A 17,568-nucleotide genomic window follows, 5' to 3' on the forward strand; every position below is an offset into this window, starting at 1 on the left:
CTTCCTTAATATTACACATTGACCCCGGATTTAAACAAATATATCACATTAACCCCCAAAACTTTTTTTTTTCAGAAAATAATTTTTTTTCTGAACTGTTTTTTTTCCGGCCAGATTCCGGCCGGATTCCGGCATTGACCGCCGGAGACCGCCGGTCTCCGGCGTTGACTTTTTTTTTTTTTGAAATTTTTTTTTCCTGATTTTTTTTTTTCCGGCCGATCAACCACCGTTGACCGCCGGTCTCCGGCGTTGACTTTTTTTTTACTTTTTTTTTTTTTTTTTTTTTTTTTTGAATTATTTTTTCTTAGAAAAAAAATATTTTAATTAATATTACTGTCTTGACTACTAAATTACTGTCTCAGACAGTAATATTACTGTTTGGGACAGTAATATTATGAATATTATTTTTCCGAACAGTAATATTATTAATATTATTGTCTAAGACAGTTAAATTACTGTTGGAGACAGTAATTTAACATCCAAGACAGTAATATTAATTAAAATAATTTTTTTTTAAGGAAAAAAAAAAAAAAAAAAAAGTCAATTAACAGTAAAGTTACTGTCTCCGACAGTTAAATAACTGCTGGAGACAGTAATTTAGCAACGAATACAGTAATATTAATTAAAAATATTTTTTTTAAGAATAAAAAAGTCAATTAACAGTTAAATTACTGTCTCCGACAGTTAAATAACTGCTGGAGACAGTAATTTAGCAACGAATACAGTAATATTAATTAAAAATATTTTTTTTAAGAATAAAAAAGTCAATTAACAGTTAAGTTACTGTCTCCGACAGTTAAATAACTGCTGGAGACAGTAATTTAGCAACAAATACAGTAATATTAATTAAAATATTTTTGAAGAAAAAAAAAAAAAAAAACAGTCAATTAACAGTTAAATTACTGTCTCCGACAGTTAAATAGCTGCCGGAGACAGTAATTTAGCAGCCAAGACAGTAAAATTAATTAAAATATTTTTTTTAAGAAAAAAAAAAAAAAAAAAAGTCAACGCCGGAGACCCGGCGGTCAACGGCCGTTGACCGGCCGGAAAAAAATTTCAGGAAAACAAAATTCAAAAAAAAAAAAAAAAAAAAAAAAAAAGTCAACGCCGGAGACCGGCGGTCTCCGGCGGTCAACGCCGGAATCTGGCCGGAAAAAAAATATTTCAGAAAAAAAATTATTTTCTGAAAAAAAAAAGTTTTGGGGGTTAATGTGATATATTTGTTAAAATCCGGGGTCAATGTGTAATATTAAGGAAGTTAGATCATATTGGGTGGAATTGATAAGAATTAGGGTTAAAATTGGGGTCAAAATTGAAATTTGGGTTAAAATTGGTTAATTGATGAAATTGGGCTAAATTGGGGTGTAAATCATGAAATTGGAGTTGAATTGGGTTTCAATGAATTGGGGGTAATTTTGGTATATATTAAGGGATTTTCCTTATTTGCAAATAAGTTTGAATGGGGTGGATTTATTTGAAAAACAAAAAAGTTGGATGTCCCTATTTTAATTAAGTGCCCTTGTCATGGGCCTATTTGCCATTACCCCTAAGATCTAATTATAAATTTAGAACTATACTCTAGGTATAAAGTAGGGTTATAATTATTTAATTACAGTTCCACCACTAATTAAATATAAATAAGACCCGGCCTCGTGGTAAAAGGTAGAATCCAATGGTAGTTCAACCATCGAATTCTGATGGTCATAGAGAAAATTATGACTCCGAGGAGAAACAGCTGAAAAATTGAGAGAAAAATGAAATATAAAGAAACGGTCGTGGATAATAGGTCAATTTTTGAACTAAAAACTAATTAGAGATAAGTATGAGGGGGTTTTCGTAATTTAACATTGTACGAGGGTTTGGTGGTAATTTGGGGTTGCGGAGAAAGATCTGAGTCACACAAGTGAAGTGAAGTTAAATCTAGAAGGCATATCCCAACTCGATTCGCTCCGGCCAAACAATTGCCCCCACCTCACCACGGATTAGGGCCCCACCGGAAGAAAAGCCCAAACCCCCGCCTCCTTCCACCACCACCACCACCACTGCAATGCCAATTCTGTAATTAGAAACCACTATGGCGGTTCTCGGCTATGGACCCTCAGTTCTCACTCTTCCGCCGCCGCAGGTCCGCCTTTCCGATTACCGCCACCTGCATTTCAATCGTTCCACTCACCGTCGCGTTCATCTCTCCGAGAGTATCAAAATCATATGCAAATCATCAAGCTCTCGGTATGGATATTTTTTTTTTGTTTTGTTTATGGCAGTATGACCGTGTTTAATTCTCCTCTTCGGCGTGATTCCGGCGTAGTTGTAGTTATATGAGTTTTCGTTTTTTTATCCTTTCGTAACTTCATCCATGATTGATGTGAGTGCGTTTAGTATTTGAATGAAAGTTGCTAGCACTTTAATGTTACACAGATGATATGTATTTATTGTTATACATGGAATTTAGCAATGTTTGACGAGAGTGGAGAGTTTAATTTAATGTTCTTTCATTTGCACGGTGTTTATGCTATTATGAAGTATGAAGGAATCGAATTCTCGGAAATGGAACTAGAAATACTTGCACTTAGAGGCTGAATATATAGTTTCGTCGAACTTTGTTTATGGATCAAACATGTTGTTAGTTAGTAACAAACCAAATTATTTTGCCTTACCTTTGAATGCCTGTTAATGAAATATAATATTAGGCGTGTCCTCGTGATCGTGGATTGGATTGCTATTGTTGTTTACCTTAGAATTGGGTGTTTGATGCTGTAATATATTATATATTATTCCAATTCCGACAAGCTCTCTGTTGCCAAGATAATAACTTTTTAACATTTTGTGCTATGCAGGATCGAAAGCATTCAGCATGATAATGCAGAAATCTCCGACACTGCAAAATCGGAAGTTATTCCCGAGGATGAAAACATGGCTTCTGATATTGCTATTGGAAGTTTAGGAAACAAGGCTGCTGGTAATGGAAGTTCACTTCTCCCGATACTAGGAATACTCCTTGGAATAGCTGCCTTGATTACATTAATATCAGTTGGTGTAAAGCCGCTAAATCTGGGAACATCAACTGGAATTCAGTTTGTGCTGGATGGCTCATCCTCTCCCACTTTGGCTGCACCTGCTAGTGCTTTTAGCTTCCGGGCTTTTGGATATAAATTTGTGCTTCCCGAATATGCCCCCGGGTACACTTCTATTTAACTCCCAAATTTTATGACACATTTTTTCCTTACTTTTCAGTCCATGTTGGAGTTTTAACTTATAATATTTTATTGTTTTTCGTCATTTTATGCTTTTAACTTCCTGGTTGCAGATGGGTTTACTTTTGGCTGCTGATGGCAGCAGGATGCGGACTTTTTATTAGCGAAGAGGCTCTAAATATATGGGTATGTCCTTTATGTCAAATCTCAGTTTCGCACACTTCTGTGCTCTTGCATCTCTGTAATTATTGTAGTCTTTTTCTCTTTTATCAGGTAATTTGAAATGATGTAGGTTGGTATCTCTTTGGCACGACTACTTTCTTTGGGCGGGACACGGCAATCTTTAGTTGATTCGTTTTCTAGAAATGCTCCATATATGATATCCACTGTTATATGGGTGTACTGGTTAGTATTTTATTTAATTATTCGTTTTTTTAAAATATATTTAGTTGGCCTATCAGTCTTAAAGTCATTATTGCAAAAAAATTCATTGCTGTTACATCATGTCTTCTCGAAGCCATGGATTTTTAATATCTCAAATATGTGCAATTATTCGTCCAGCTCACATGGTGTGTGTATTATCTTCAGGGGAGTTTGTCTCAGTGATATGATACCGTTTTACGTTGGGAAAATTTTCAGACAATCGGGGGCATCTGATGATGTTTGTTCAAAGGTTTGTACAACTGAAATACATTTAATCTGCATAATTTTTTTTTTCTTAAAACATCCTAAGTGTCTGTCTTATGTGACTCTTCATGATACTTCAGTTAGGGCTTGACAAAAAGAAAGCTGTGGGCATTACAAGAGCTATACAGAGATATGGAAATCTTATTGGTTTTGGTGAGTCAGCTGTTTTAATTTCTTATCCTTGAACACCCAAAAAATTAGACGACCTAATTTACATTTTATTATTGCCAAAAAGTTTAGTTATTATTCTATTGTTTTTTTCGCCTTTTATCTCCTTTCCTCATGCAGATCACAAGGTTTTCGGTGCTAGTTTTGAACCACATTATTCAATGCATGTCAACTTGCTACTTTTTCTGACCCTCTTATTTTATTTGCAATTCATGCATGCAGTGGAACGATTTTCTGTTGGAGTAAGAAATCCTACGGCTTTTCTTGCTGGGGCAACGGTCAGTGTTAAAATTTTACGAAAGAACCTTTTTTCTGTATTTTAAGTTCCTGCCTGAACTTGTTAGCTTGCGTGAATTTATCAATGGTTATAGCTTGTCTAACTAGTTGAATAAATCTATGTAGAAAGGCAAATATAACCTTCAGTTGTGAACTCAGTTTTATTTGCTTAAATCTGATTACAGGGCATATCACCAGAGTGTTTCTTTGCCGGTGTCTGCTGTGGTGGACTCATAACAGTTCCATTACAGGTAACTGAAGTTCTCCTTGATAACATATGTGAATATGGCTTTTCTACCTTACGGTGGTATTTCAAATAAAAATATTTACAAAAGAAATTTTTTGCAATATTTCAGATAAACTTTCATTCTCTCACCCCACAAAAAAAAAAAAAAAAAAAGAAGAAGAAAAAGAAAAAGAAAACTGATTATTCTCTTGTGCTTATAATATGTTCCATCTTGCAGTTGGCGATTGGATTCTTGCTGAGAGAACGTCCAGTCTTTGCCCTTGCAACTGTGGCCACTGTAGTGGTGAGCTCTTGTGTTCAACCGTTTTAACTATAATATTTCACATCAAATCTAACATCTGTCACTTTTTTTACAGGGAATTTGGACAGTGTTCCCATATGCTGTGGCGGCTATGACTGCATTATTCCTCTACTTGCGAAGTCGTTACTCTACTTAGCTCTGTGTTAAGTGTAGATTTATACACTTAATTATACCTTTTAATTGGAGCTTTTGGTGTGTTTTTACGATAATTGGTGCTTAATTTGGTTATTATTTGTATTTTAGGTGCAAATTGAAGAATTGACAACTTTTGGGGTGAAAACTGCAAATTCAGAGAAAAAGTGGGCCAAAAGTGAAAAAAGTCAGATTTCCTGCAGAATTAAAGCCCGCGCGGCCGTGCGGATTTTAAAGCATAATCTCACACGGCCGTCCGGGTGGACGTGAAGGCGCAGTGAAGGAATTTTAATTACACAAGGAAACCCGCCCTATTATATTTTTGCACCCTATTTAAAGGCCAAGAGCACACAATTAGATCTATCTTTTATCCATCTATCTTTATTTTTAGTTTTTAGCTTTCATCTTTCGACACGCAATCAAGGAGCAAGAGAACGAAGACGAAGACTTGACGACTCTTCATCCTAGTTTTCCTTTTTCCTTTTCTTTTCTGATTTTTATGAATTTTCGTATTTTTATTATGCTTTTCGTTACGAACATGAGTAGCTAAGTTTTTATTCTAGGATTTTATTGGAACCCTATGTGGTGATTCGAACCTCTTTTTCGACTTTTATGCAAGTTTAATTCTTCGATTATTTCTTCTATCTTGATCTTATTTAGTGCATGAGCGTAGCTAACTTATGTTGCTATTTGTTATTGTTAGAATTGATTGACAGATCGTTTTAATAATTAGAACAGAGATAGAAGAGCCTTCGAGTAGTTTTTCACCGAATGCGTGTGTTGATTGCATGTATTATCGTAGACATACAGATAATACCTTAGGTAGCCGTTGTCGAGACTTGTTATTTAATGCTTTATTTATACTAGGTTTGCATAGACATATAGTGAATCTTTTATGAATAATAGGTTTATAGCGCAGCGACAGCTGGTTATGAATAATTTCGTGTCTTGGGTTAATAATCGGGAATCGTAACTTGCATGATAGGAGATTAATTGGGTGAAGAATTATCGCATAGGGGGAAGATAAAATCCTAGATCCGTTTTATATTGATATTTTCTCGTGTTTAATTGCTTTCTTAATTAGTTTAATTTATTTAGTTAATTAATTTGACAAACTTGCGTAGGCTGGATAAAAATCGTAATTGTTAAAATTTGGTACTTAGGATTAAATAATTTGCGTATTCCCTGTGGGATCGACATCCGACTCTCACGAGTCTACTTTACTACTTGTTTGCGATACGTACACTTGCGTGTTGGTATTTAGCACCCAACAAGTTTTTGGCGCCGTTGCCGGGGAATACGGCTAAATTATTTATTTATCCTGATATTAAATTTGAACAATTTTTCTTACTTCAGCCAATTTTTTTATTTTATTTAATTATTTTTTTTATTATTTATTTTGTTCTAGGTACTTTTTATGCGAAGAGGACACGACACGAGTCTGCTACCTCTTGATCCCGAAATTGAGCGAACGTTTAGGCAAGCCAGGAGAAATCAACGGTTAGCCCAAAACAATCCGGCAACGATGGAGGACGAGAATAATCGTGGAGAAGGTGACCAAAGGCGCCTACCGCATGCGGCAGGGGATGTCGTTATCGAGCAAGAGCAACGCCAGCTAATCAATCCACCGCCTCGCCAACGAGCCTTGCACGAGTACACCGTTCCGACACTCAATGGGTTCCAATCAAGCATCCAGCAGCCCCCCATTGAAGCCAACAATTTCGAGATTCGAGCGGGACTCCTCACGATGCTCCAAAACAATGGGTTATTCAGCGGATTGGCTCATGAAGACCCACATCTCCATTTGGTCAACTTTCTCGAAACATGTGACTCGCACAAAATGAACGGAGTAACACCCGAAGCACTGCAACTCCGCCTGTTCAAGCACTCCCTACAAGGAGCAGCCCGAGAATGGTTGCAAACTCGCGCACCGCACTCCATCTCGTCGTGGGCCCAGCTAGCTCAACTTTTCATGAACACATACAACTCCCCAACAAAAACTGAGAGAATCCGGAGAGAAATTCAAAATTTCATACAAGAAGCCGGTGAAGCACTATTCGAGACGTGGGAGCGGTTCAAACAGCTAGTAAGGAGGTGCCCAAATCACGGACTACAAGAGTGGCGCCAATTGCAAATATTTTACGATGGACTGCAAGACAACTCGAGGACAGTGCTCGACTCTGCAGCTGGAGGTATGTTCATGAGTTTAACCTATGACGAAGCATACGAGCTCTTGGAACGAATCGCCAGAAATAAATACATGCGAGCATCGGACCGGTCGAATAGCGGAGCAGTCAAGACGGGAGGAATTTTGGAGTTAGACGGAGTCACTGCAATCACAGCCCAATTGGAGAAGCTATCGAAGCAAGTAGCTGCTTTGCAGACTCAGCAAGCCCATGCAGTCCAAGTTCCCGACCAGCGCGTAGAAGAAACGGAGTCTCTGAATTATGTGCATGACACCAACCGACAACAGAGGAACCCGTACTCCAACACGTACAACCCGGGATGGAAGGATCACCCTAACTTTGGGTGGGGAGGAAATCAGCAAGGACCAAGGCAAGCACCACCTCAAGGTCAACCGCCTAATTATTCACGACCAGCGCCCGGATTCCAAAATCCGCCTCAAGCCCAACCTCAAGGTGGAGATCTCGCAAACATCTTGGCGCAATTTATGACAACCACCCAAGCCTCCATCCGCAATTTAGAAACACAGATGGGTCAACTTGCAACCCAACTAACAGCGAGGCCATCGGGAGCACTGCCATCAAACACGGAAGATCCTCGGAAGAACAACGTCGAGCAGTGCAACGCCGTGAGTTTAAGGAACGGGAGACAATTGGAGGAGGCCCCACGAAAGGAGAAGCAAAATACGGTAATCGAGGAGCCAATTGAGATTGAGGAAAAAGAAGCAACTCGCAAAGAACCACCATCACCCACAGTGACCCCGCGAGTCCCTCAAGTCCCATATCCCCAAAAGCTTAAAAAGAAGAAGCTCGATGCGGAGCACCAAGGATTCTTGGACAAGCTGAAGGAAATCCACATCAACATTCCGTTTATCGAAGCCATTCAAAAGATGCCAAAGTGGGTGAAATTCCTCAAGGAGCTCGTGACAAAGAGGAATAAATTGCAAGGGAACGAGATCATCCAACTCACGGAGCAATGCAGTCAAATTCTTGTACGGCCCCTTCCACAAAAACTCGGCGATCCAGGTAAGTTCACTATCCCTTGCACTATTGGAGGTAAAAATTTTAGGTCACTCATTGATTTAGGTGCTAGCATTAATCTTATGCCTTATTCCACTTACAAAAATCTTGGGTTAGGTGAGATTGAACCTACGGCTATAACTCTTCAATTAGCCGATAGGTCTTTAGTTTACCCAAAAGGTATTTTAGAGAATGTGCTAGTAAAGGTGAACAAATTTATCTTCCCGGTCGATTTTGTTGTACTTGATATAGATGAAGATAGGGAGATACCTCTTATTCTAGGAAGGCCGTTTTTAGCCACGTCGAAAACTCTAATTGATTGTGCTAGTGGTGATCTTTCAATGACAGTGCACGATCAAACGATCAAATTTAACGTTTTTAGCGCTAATAAAAATCCATGTGATGATAATGATTGTTATGCTATTGATCTTGTGGATTTTACGAATCATGACGATTTTGACGTTTTGATCTTAGACCATGGGAAAGGATCTTTGAGTGCAGGAGATGGTGGCGGAAAAGATAGTCGGACGGAGCAAGTTTATTGTGCGAGCCCAATTTTAACTCCGCCGAGAGACAGTCAAAAGAGTTGGGATGATAACAATGATGAACGTGCAAAGTGGATGTGGCCACCTAACGAACCAAACGAGCATTATTGGGGAGAGGGATGCAATCGCCATGTGACTTCGGTCACGTTAGCTTGAACAGAGAAGCAGACAAAGTCCGGCTGAAGACTGTAAACTTAGCGCTTCTCGGGAGGCAACCCGAGCTTTCGTTTTTTGTATTTTATGTTATTTTAAATTTTTTTTAGTTTGGCTTTTATTTTATTTTATTTATAAAAAAAAAAAAAAAAAAAAAAAAAAAAAAAAAAAAAGTTTTTGGGTACTAATAGAAAGTTTTTATTTTGCAGGGGCCTAATTGCAAATACCGGCACGGCCGTGTGAAAAAGACAAGGAATTCCGCACGGCCGTCCGAGAAACGACTCCAGCTACTGGACAAAAACGTGAAACCGCACGGCCGTGCGAAAAAGCACTGGGAATCCACACGGCCGTCCGAAACTTGGAGCTGCTACTGCCCGATTTCACCAAACGGTGCGGCCGTGCGGATTTCTTCACAATATCCCGCACGGCCGTGCGAATAAAAAAAAAAAAACGGGCAGTTTAAAGAGGGGTTTTCACACCCAAATTTTCACAATTTGAAATCCCCCTCTCTTCCACTTCGAACCCTACCCCCCTCTTTTCAAAATTTTCAATTTTCTTGGACCAAATTCACCGAAAATTCACCAATTACACACACATACTTCTTAATCGTGGTGGTTTCTTGTTGATTTGCGCAGGGGGGATTCAAGAAAGGTGCAATTTTCTCCACAAACCCACTCCACCAAGAACGCCCACAAGGTGTTCGACGAATTGCCCAAGTCAAGTTTGGGGGGAATTTTGCACATCAATTCACGTATAATCCCGACGATGGTCCCGACATTTAAAACAGGTGTTTTCTATCCTTAAACTCCGGGCAAATCACATTGAGGGCAATGTGAATTTTAAGTTTGGGGGTGGTTAACTACTTGTTTTCATTTATGTGCTTTATGTGTGTTTTATTTTTTTATTGTGCATGTTTTAGTTTGTTGTTTTAGTTGCCGTTTTATTATTTTCGTTTTATTCTAAAAAAAAAAAAAAAAAAAAAAAAAAAAAAAAAAAAAATTGTTCGATGCATCGATGAATTACGATGATGGTAGATGGTCAATGTTTGATGATGAAACTACTTGCTTTATGTTGATAAGGAGTATGTATTTGTTTAGCTTTCGATTCAACGGAACGTAGAAGTGAATTATTGCTAGGAATCACACCTTGTGCTTTGCTTTGGTTGAATGTTTTGCATGTTAAATTTGGAATTTATTTGTGCTCAATCATGCTTTGTTCGGTTTTAAATCTCACCTTAGGACAGGTATGATACGAAGTGTTGATAATAAGTGATTTGGGATATGATTTGGGCCTTCTTTGAACCGTTTGAGCCTTTCAAGCCTACCTTTAAATTTTTATCCTTAGAACCTTGATTTGAGCCTCGGAGAAAAAAGGTGTTCTTTCTTTTAGCCAATATGTAGAAGGTAGAAAAGTGGAGATTTCTGAATAATCATCCCTTGGAGGTCCGTCGAGAAATTCTTATAAGATCTTTCTTCTTCTTCGAAAAAAATAAAAAAAATAAAAAAAAAAAAAATAATAATAAAAAAATAAAAAAAAATAAAAAAAAAAAAAAAAAAAAAAGAGAAAAAGAAAAAGGATAGATATATATGTGCATCTTCATATATATATATATCTAAATCCGTCGATTAAAAAATAAAAAAAAAAATAAAAATAAAAAATAAAAATAAAAAGAAGAAGAAGAATAGATTAGAAGGGAGAAATAAGGACTAGTTGTTGAGTTGTGTTGAAAACTCGATCCATTGCCTCAAGGCAAAAGTGTTGACGTGTGAATTTTGGAGAATCGAGTTTATTTAAGTCCCTAGAGGTGAATTCATTGTTTCAAACGCCTATCTTTCAAATTTTGGCGTAATCACCTCAATTCAAGAAAATTAGCCACATATACCCATATTACCTACCTCGGACCAAAGAGCCTAACAATTGAAAGCCACAAAGTCCCAATGATTCCAATAGCTTATTGTTCAATATTAGTTGAGTAAAATAATTTGGTGAGTATTTGGAGTCAAATATATGCATGTAAGTACAAATTCTTTCTATCTTTAACTTGCAAATATTGGATACTTGAAGCAATTGTATGATTTGTGGTTTTTGGTAATGGTGAGTGACTAAGTGCCGTTGAATGTTAAGCTTGCGAATACTTATGAATTGTCATCATAATTGCAAGTTCTGAAAACACGAAGTTGACCAATCGACCTATGTAATGAGATGTATTGTCATGATTTGTGTTCTTGATTTGATTTTACTTGAGGACAAGCAAAAGTTCAAGTTTGGGGGTGTGTTAAGTGTAGATTTATACACTTAATTATACCTTTTAATTGGAGCTTTTGGTGTGTTTTTACGATAATTGGTGCTTAATTTGGTTATTATTTGTATTTTAGGTGCAAATTGAAGAATTGACAACTTTTGGGGTGAAAACTGCAAATTCAGAGAAAAAGTGGGCCAAAAGTGAAAAAAGTCAGATTTCCTGCAGAATTAAAGCCCGCGCGGCCGTGCGGATTTTAAAGCATAATCTCACACGGCCGTCCGGGTGGACGTGAAGGCGCAGTGAAGGAATTTTAATTACACAAGGAAACCCGCCCTATTATATTTTTGCACCCTATTTAAAGGCCAAGAGCACACAATTAGATCTATCTTTTATCCATCTATCTTTATTTTTAGTTTTTAGCTTTCATCTTTCGACACGCAATCAAGGAGCAAGAGAACGAAGACGAAGACTTGACGACTCTTCATCCTAGTTTTCCTTTTTCCTTTTCTTTTCTGATTTTTATGAATTTTCGTATTTTTATTATGCTTTTCGTTACGAACATGAGTAGCTAAGTTTTTATTCTAGGATTTTATTGGAACCCTATGTGGTGATTCGAACCTCTTTTTCGACTTTTATGCAAGTTTAATTCTTCGATTATTTCTTCTATCTTGATCTTATTTAGTGCATGAGCGTAGCTAACTTATGTTGCTATTTGTTATTGTTAGAATTGATTGACAGATCGTTTTAATAATTAGAACAGAGATAGAAGAGCCTTCGAGTAGTTTTTCACCGAATGCGTGTGTTGATTGCATGTATTATCGTAGACATACAGATAATACCTTAGGTAGCCGTTGTCGAGACTTGTTATTTAATGCTTTATTTATACTAGGTTTGCATAGACATATAGTGAATCTTTTATGAATAATAGGTTTATAGCGCAGCGACAGCTGGTTATGAATAATTTCGTGTCTTGGGTTAATAATCGGGAATCGTAACTTGCATGATAGGAGATTAATTGGGTGAAGAATTATCGCATAGGGGGAAGATAAAATCCTAGATCCGTTTTATATTGATATTTTCTCGTGTTTAATTGCTTTCTTAATTAGTTTAATTTATTTAGTTAATTAATTTGACAAACTTGCGTAGGCTGGATAAAAATCGTAATTGTTAAAATTTGGTACTTAGGATTAAATAATTTGCGTATTCCCTGTGGGATCGACATCCGACTCTCACGAGTCTACTTTACTACTTGTTTGCGATACGTACACTTGCGTGTTGGTATTTAGCACCCAACACTCTGCGTCTTATAATCGGAATCGGAAGTTTCTATGGAGGAGAGGCCAATCACTTGCATCTCGAAACTTATTATAGGTAACTAACTTGAAAGATTAGCTTCGTAGAAGATAACTCGTATGTTACCATCTTTCTGCAAACAACGTCATAAATGGAAGATCAAGATTTGGGATTAAGGGTTGTCCTTGCCTTCGTATTTTCTTGATATATTTGTTTATGGGTGTTTGCTATTATATCCCCTCGCAATATAAATGTAGTCATTCTAAATAATTATTGTCAAGACTCTCATAGATGTATACTAATTGATCCCCACATTTAGGGGTGTAAATGAATCTAGTGGCCAAATGCATGATTGTTCAAAGTCATTTGAATTTTTTATCGAGTTTGAAAATTGTATTTTAGCTTGGTTTGGCTATTAGTCGAGTTAGGCTCGAGCGAACTTTAACCAAATACAAATCAAGCTCGAATAACTTGGTATTCTTATGCGTAGTTATAATTTTGTTTCCATGAGTCAACTTTGTTGTGTTAATGAATCGAGCTAAATAAACTTTTAATTGCTGAGCTCGGATTAGTCTGAATCGAGTACCGATTAGTTTGATTATAATTTCATCCCCTAATTAAATAAATCACGGATACATCCTAATTCTATCACATGGATTAAAGATAACATAGGATTCCATCATCTCTGATTCTCTTCACACTATAAATTATGTCTCCTCTCTCTTCAATATACCACACAAAATATTATGATAAATAAACTCTCATACATAAAAAAGATATATAATAATAATACTACTAATTCACACAAGACCAGAAGAGGCAAGATAGGCTAGCTGGAGACTATAGGCTTCTTTGAGCTCAGCAAGAACCTGTGAAATACTTGGTCGACGAAGTGCATCTCTTTCGACCGATCTGCATGCAATCAAAGAAGCCCGTCTCAAGCTTTCTGCATCGAAACCCCCCTGTATACTTTCGTCGACTATCTCAAATGTACCAGCCTGCAGGTATGGTTTTGCCTGCAAAAAAAAAATAAAAAATTGCAGTGACATGAAAACTTAGCTAGATTGTGATTTTATAACTTTAGATAGGTTGTTTTTCGTAAATATGAAAAGCCGAGTCTATTTACCCATAGAACCAAGTTGAACGAATCTGGAGAGCCGGTGTGAGTTAGGGGTTCCCGGCCACATATCAGCTCCAGAAGTACAACCCCAAAGCTATAGACATCACTTTTCTCTGTTAACTGTTGAGTCGAATAATACCTGTATTTATAATTATGTATACATTATTACAAGATCGATCTGTGTGTGTGTGTGTGTGTGCGCGTGTGTGTATAACTGAAGAAACGGCTATGGAATCTTACTCAGGATCAAGATAGCCTGCAGTGCCTTTGACTACAGTGGTCACATGCGATGCATCTGATTTAGTCACTTGCTTCGAAAGGCCAAAGTCGGAAACTTTAGCATTCATCTCATTGTCTAAAAGAATATTACTGCTCTTTACATCACGATGGATTATACGTAGTTCACTTCCGTTGTGTAGGTACTCCAAACCTACGCCATAAAAAAACGAGCCCGTTGTTTAGGCCTAGTTTTGCTATTTACTGTATGGAACTTGTACTTGTGATTAGATTAAAGAAAACAGTCACCTTTTGCTGCATCGACAGCGATTTTCAGTCTCCGAACCCAGCTTAGTGTCAGTTTCTTGCTCTTTGCACCTGTTTGAAAATTTTAGTTAATTAAGGAAAAAAAAATGATTAATTAAGAACAATCAAGAAAATTAACAGACCATAAAGATTATCTGCCAATGATCCTCCCGATAAATATTCGTAAACGAGTATTTGCTGCTTCGATTCGCAGCAGAACCCTTCCAACGACACTAGATTCTGGTGACGAATTTGTGATAAGAGAGACACCTGAAAAAAAAAAAAAATAATCCAGGAAATTATAATCAAGAACACATTAAAAAAACATGAGTTTTAATCTTTTTTTTAAATATTAAAAAAATAGACCTCATTGATGAAAGAATCGGCGCCTAGCTGAGATTTATCGAAACGAACTTTAACAGCTACTGATTTGCCACCTGGAAGCTTGCCAACATACACACATCCGAAGCTACCGCGGCCAATAGCTTCTTTGAAGTTATTTGTAGTTGCTTTTATCTCTTTGTAAGTGAATATTTTCGATGAACCCCATTTATGCATATCCATTGCGGAACCTAAAAGTTGTAACAAAATAAAAACGAAAAGTTAAAATTATCTGTTTAGCGTTTTCCTATGTTTGATTACTGCGAAGGTTGTCGTCGTTACTTGGTGAATAGCTTTTTTCGGCTTTCTTTCTCTTTATGTACACGATAGCCGAGAACGAAACCACAAAGAGAGCAAGAACGGCTCCTCCAACTGCACATAGTAGAACGATCAAATGGCTTTGGTATTTGTGCTTCTTTGGCGTAAAGATTGTAACTTGCGGAGCTTGAAGTAACGGGTTTATTGAAAGCTGATTGCATGTTAGTGTGAATGAAAGGCACAGGTTTCCGGATGTCCTGTAAAATGATAAAAAAATATATATATAAATAAAAGGAGTTCCATACATACACATATATATATATATATATATATATATATATATATATATATATATATATATATATATATATATATATATATATATATATATATATATGTAAATATGAAGAAAAGCAGATTTCAGCTTATTTGATCTCACCTGACTTCTAAGCTTTCTCTGTTCAGTGACTGTGGGAGTGGCCCTTGTAGCTTATTGTTCTCCAGATTCCTTTAATTTACAGAATAAAAATCATTTTGTATATATATATATATATATATATTATTATTATTCATACTTACAATAAATGAAGGTCTCTTAGCTCTTCAAAGCTTTCAGGTACTGTGCCTTGCAAACTATTATTTTGCAGGTCCCTACGAATAAAAGTGTCGATTTAATTCTTTTTTTGGTCCCGTTCTCATATTTCTAACTAAAAAAAAAGGAGAAGAAACTTTGGTTTAATGAGACTTACAGGACTTGAATGTTGATCAAATCTTCGAAATCGGAGCCAAATGAAGTTATCTGATTGAAGCTCAAGTTCCTGCCAAAATTATTTTAAGACAGAGTAAGAGTTTACACCTTTCCGAAACAATATATTTTTTTCGAGTACTATTTGTTTGGTTTTGATGAGATGATTACAGTTTTTCGAGATGTTGGAGACCACCCAAGTTTTGTATCTCTCCGGCAAGAGAAGTGTTGTGCAGATCTCTACAAACATAATAAATTGTAAGTTATTACAAACACTAAATATAATCTAGCAAATAAATTGTTGATTCTTGTGACATAATTCTTAGTTCTTACAGTGATTTAAGGTCGAGTAGATCACCAAATGTAGGGATTATCGTCCTCAAATTAACGTCGAAAAGTTTCCTACATACAGCCCAATAGATTAATTAGCCAATAAAAATAAATATAAATATAAATAAAAAATCTCATGTAAGATTAACATACAAAGAAGTGACAAGATTTCCATCACATTCGATCTGTTCCCATGGTGTAGGCGAACACGGATCATCTTCCCACCCGAAATCGATCCCCGTAAATTGTTGTATAACCTGAAGAGCCGATACTACAAAAAAGGGATTAAAAAAATATTAGAAATTCTAAGCATAAAAAAAATCATGAATTAGCAGAATTCAAGAATGTAGTAACGAAAAAAAACCTGTGGTTGAAGAAGATTCCAAGGGAATTTCAAGAATCTCGTAAACCTCGAGAGCGTTCACTAAAGGATAGTATGTAATCGTCTTTAATGTAATATTCAACTCCTTGATTCCTTTCACACTGAAGAATATACCGTTGGCTTCCCAACGAGCCACCGTGTAATTCGACCGAACAACCTCACCGTTAATCAGTAAATCGAAAGTTGGCGAAACAGGCAAAATCCCAGCAAAGTAAAGGACAATGTAGTAATCTCCTACATTATCTAGTGGCAGCCGATATACTAGGTTATTCCACCTTGCAAGAACTCTAGCTGTCTGAAGAACAACACAAGGAGGGCTCTCTTTAATCTTCGACAAATCGAAGTTACTCTCAATGTCGAACCCAGTCGATACGTGATAAGGTGAGTAATCCTCGTCAGCATCCCATAATCGGTCATACGGATCCAAAGGGTACCTTTAAAAAAATGCAAATTTTTTTTTTTTTTTTTTGAGAAATAGTACAAAATGATCATAGAAAATGGTGGTGTTTTAGTAATTAATTACCTTAGTGTTCCGTCACTATAACCGCAGTTAATACGGTGTGATTTCCTTAGAAGCTTATTATCGTTTGAATCTTCCGGAAGGTAAGCTCCCTGAGGAAGGTTCCGGAGTTCGAGTGAGGATATAACGGGAAATCCACCGTTGGGAATCGAGTGAAAACACAACGGTAGAAAATCTTTGTGATTATTATTAGCTGATGGCCATATAAATTCTTCGATCCATGGATCCGTGTGAGCAAGATTAACGGTGGTGGTTACAGCTGTCCCGAGGGAGACAGAGAATACGGGTGGTTTATTAAGTCCGTCGTAGTTTTTGTAGACAAATGTTGTCCTAACGAGAATTGAAGACGAGATGTTCTTTATCGGGAGCCTGTAACAGTTTCTGCCCGAAAAATCGGGGAAATATCTGAGGGTTTTTGGGGTGGTTCCGTCTGAGGAAACCACACTCGTGATGTTGCCTTTCATCACGTAGTTTATATCCGGTGTCCATGAAATGTTGGATGAATCGACGTAATCTGTCGTTCCACCGCATGTTAAACTCAAGAAACCTAAAAAGAAAAAGAAAAAAACTAATTGTAAGAATATCAAGAATATCGAGAATTGTAGTACAAGAGGGAGAATCGAATACCGTCTTGGTAACCGAGAGTGAGGCTTATGAATGCTGAATATAGAAATAAGCCGAACCAGCTAACGAATCGTTGCTCCATCGAATAGAAACTGTCTTAGAAAAAAAAAACAGTGCAGAGGAAGTGGAGAGAGAGAGAGAGAGAGAGAGAGAGAGAGAGAGAGAGAGAGAGAGAGAGAGAGAGAGAGAGAGAGAGAGAGAGAGAGAGAGAGAGAGAGAGAGAGAGAGAGAGAGAGAGAGAGAGA

At 37.0% G+C, this 17,568-nt stretch overlaps 2 protein-coding genes across 2 annotated transcripts; one reads left to right on the forward strand and one right to left on the reverse strand.

Annotated features, from left to right (window-relative positions):
* The first annotated feature begins 1,908 nt into the window (after nt 1-1,908).
* LOC105955996 (uncharacterized) lies at nt 1,909-12,583 on the forward strand. Its single transcript, XM_088817379.1, has 11 exons — nt 1,909-2,229; nt 2,838-3,179; nt 3,308-3,380; nt 3,487-3,599; nt 3,783-3,867; nt 3,962-4,034; nt 4,272-4,327; nt 4,511-4,576; nt 4,790-4,855; nt 4,929-5,009; nt 12,444-12,583. Exons 1-10 carry the CDS (start codon nt 2,075-2,077, stop codon nt 5,007-5,009), a joined length of 1,110 nt encoding a protein of 369 aa, XP_088673505.1. The 5' UTR covers nt 1,909-2,074; the 3' UTR covers nt 12,444-12,583.
* Nucleotides 12,584-13,094: 511 nt separating this feature from the next.
* LOC105955995 (Leucine-rich repeat protein kinase family protein) lies at nt 13,095-17,507 on the reverse strand. The gene is made up of 16 exons (XM_012979809.2): nt 17,327-17,507; nt 16,703-17,246; nt 16,162-16,613; nt 15,951-16,068; nt 15,801-15,869; nt 15,639-15,707; nt 15,472-15,540; nt 15,302-15,373; nt 15,162-15,230; nt 14,747-14,979; nt 14,450-14,655; nt 14,227-14,353; nt 14,087-14,155; nt 13,802-13,991; nt 13,568-13,700; nt 13,095-13,457 (listed from the first exon to the last, which is right to left on the reverse strand). Exons 1-16 carry the CDS (start codon nt 17,403-17,405, stop codon nt 13,242-13,244), a joined length of 2,715 nt encoding a protein of 904 aa, XP_012835263.2. The 5' UTR covers nt 17,406-17,507; the 3' UTR covers nt 13,095-13,241.
* Between the last annotated feature and the right edge of the window lie 61 nt (nt 17,508-17,568).

Source organism: Erythranthe guttata, chromosome 4 (assembly GCF_056151865.1).
Source record: "Erythranthe guttata isolate IM_541 chromosome 4, IM_541, whole genome shotgun sequence".
NCBI lineage: Eukaryota > Viridiplantae > Streptophyta > Magnoliopsida > Lamiales > Phrymaceae > Erythranthe > Erythranthe guttata.

Excerpts from the sequence above, each read along its gene's own strand:
- LOC105955996 (XM_088817379.1), top strand. The coding sequence starts at position 2,075 with ATGGCGGTTCTCGGCTATGGACCCTCAGTTCTCACTCTTCCGCCGCCG. Across the intron at positions 4,035-4,271 it reads TGGAAATCTTATTGGTTTTG|TGGAACGATTTTCTGTTGGA; the intron begins GTGAGTCAGCTG and ends TCATGCATGCAG. Across the intron at positions 4,856-4,928 it reads CAACTGTGGCCACTGTAGTG|GGAATTTGGACAGTGTTCCC; the intron begins GTGAGCTCTTGT and ends CTTTTTTTACAG.
- LOC105955995 (XM_012979809.2), bottom strand. The coding sequence starts at position 17,405 with ATGGAGCAACGATTCGTTAGCTGGTTCGGCTTATTTCTATATTCAGCA. Across the intron at positions 15,870-15,950 it reads GGAAATCTTGTCACTTCTTT|GAAACTTTTCGACGTTAATT; the intron begins GTATGTTAATCT and ends GGCTGTATGTAG. Across the intron at positions 14,656-14,746 it reads CGAAAAAAGCTATTCACCAA|GTTCCGCAATGGATATGCAT; the intron begins GTAACGACGACA and ends TACAACTTTTAG.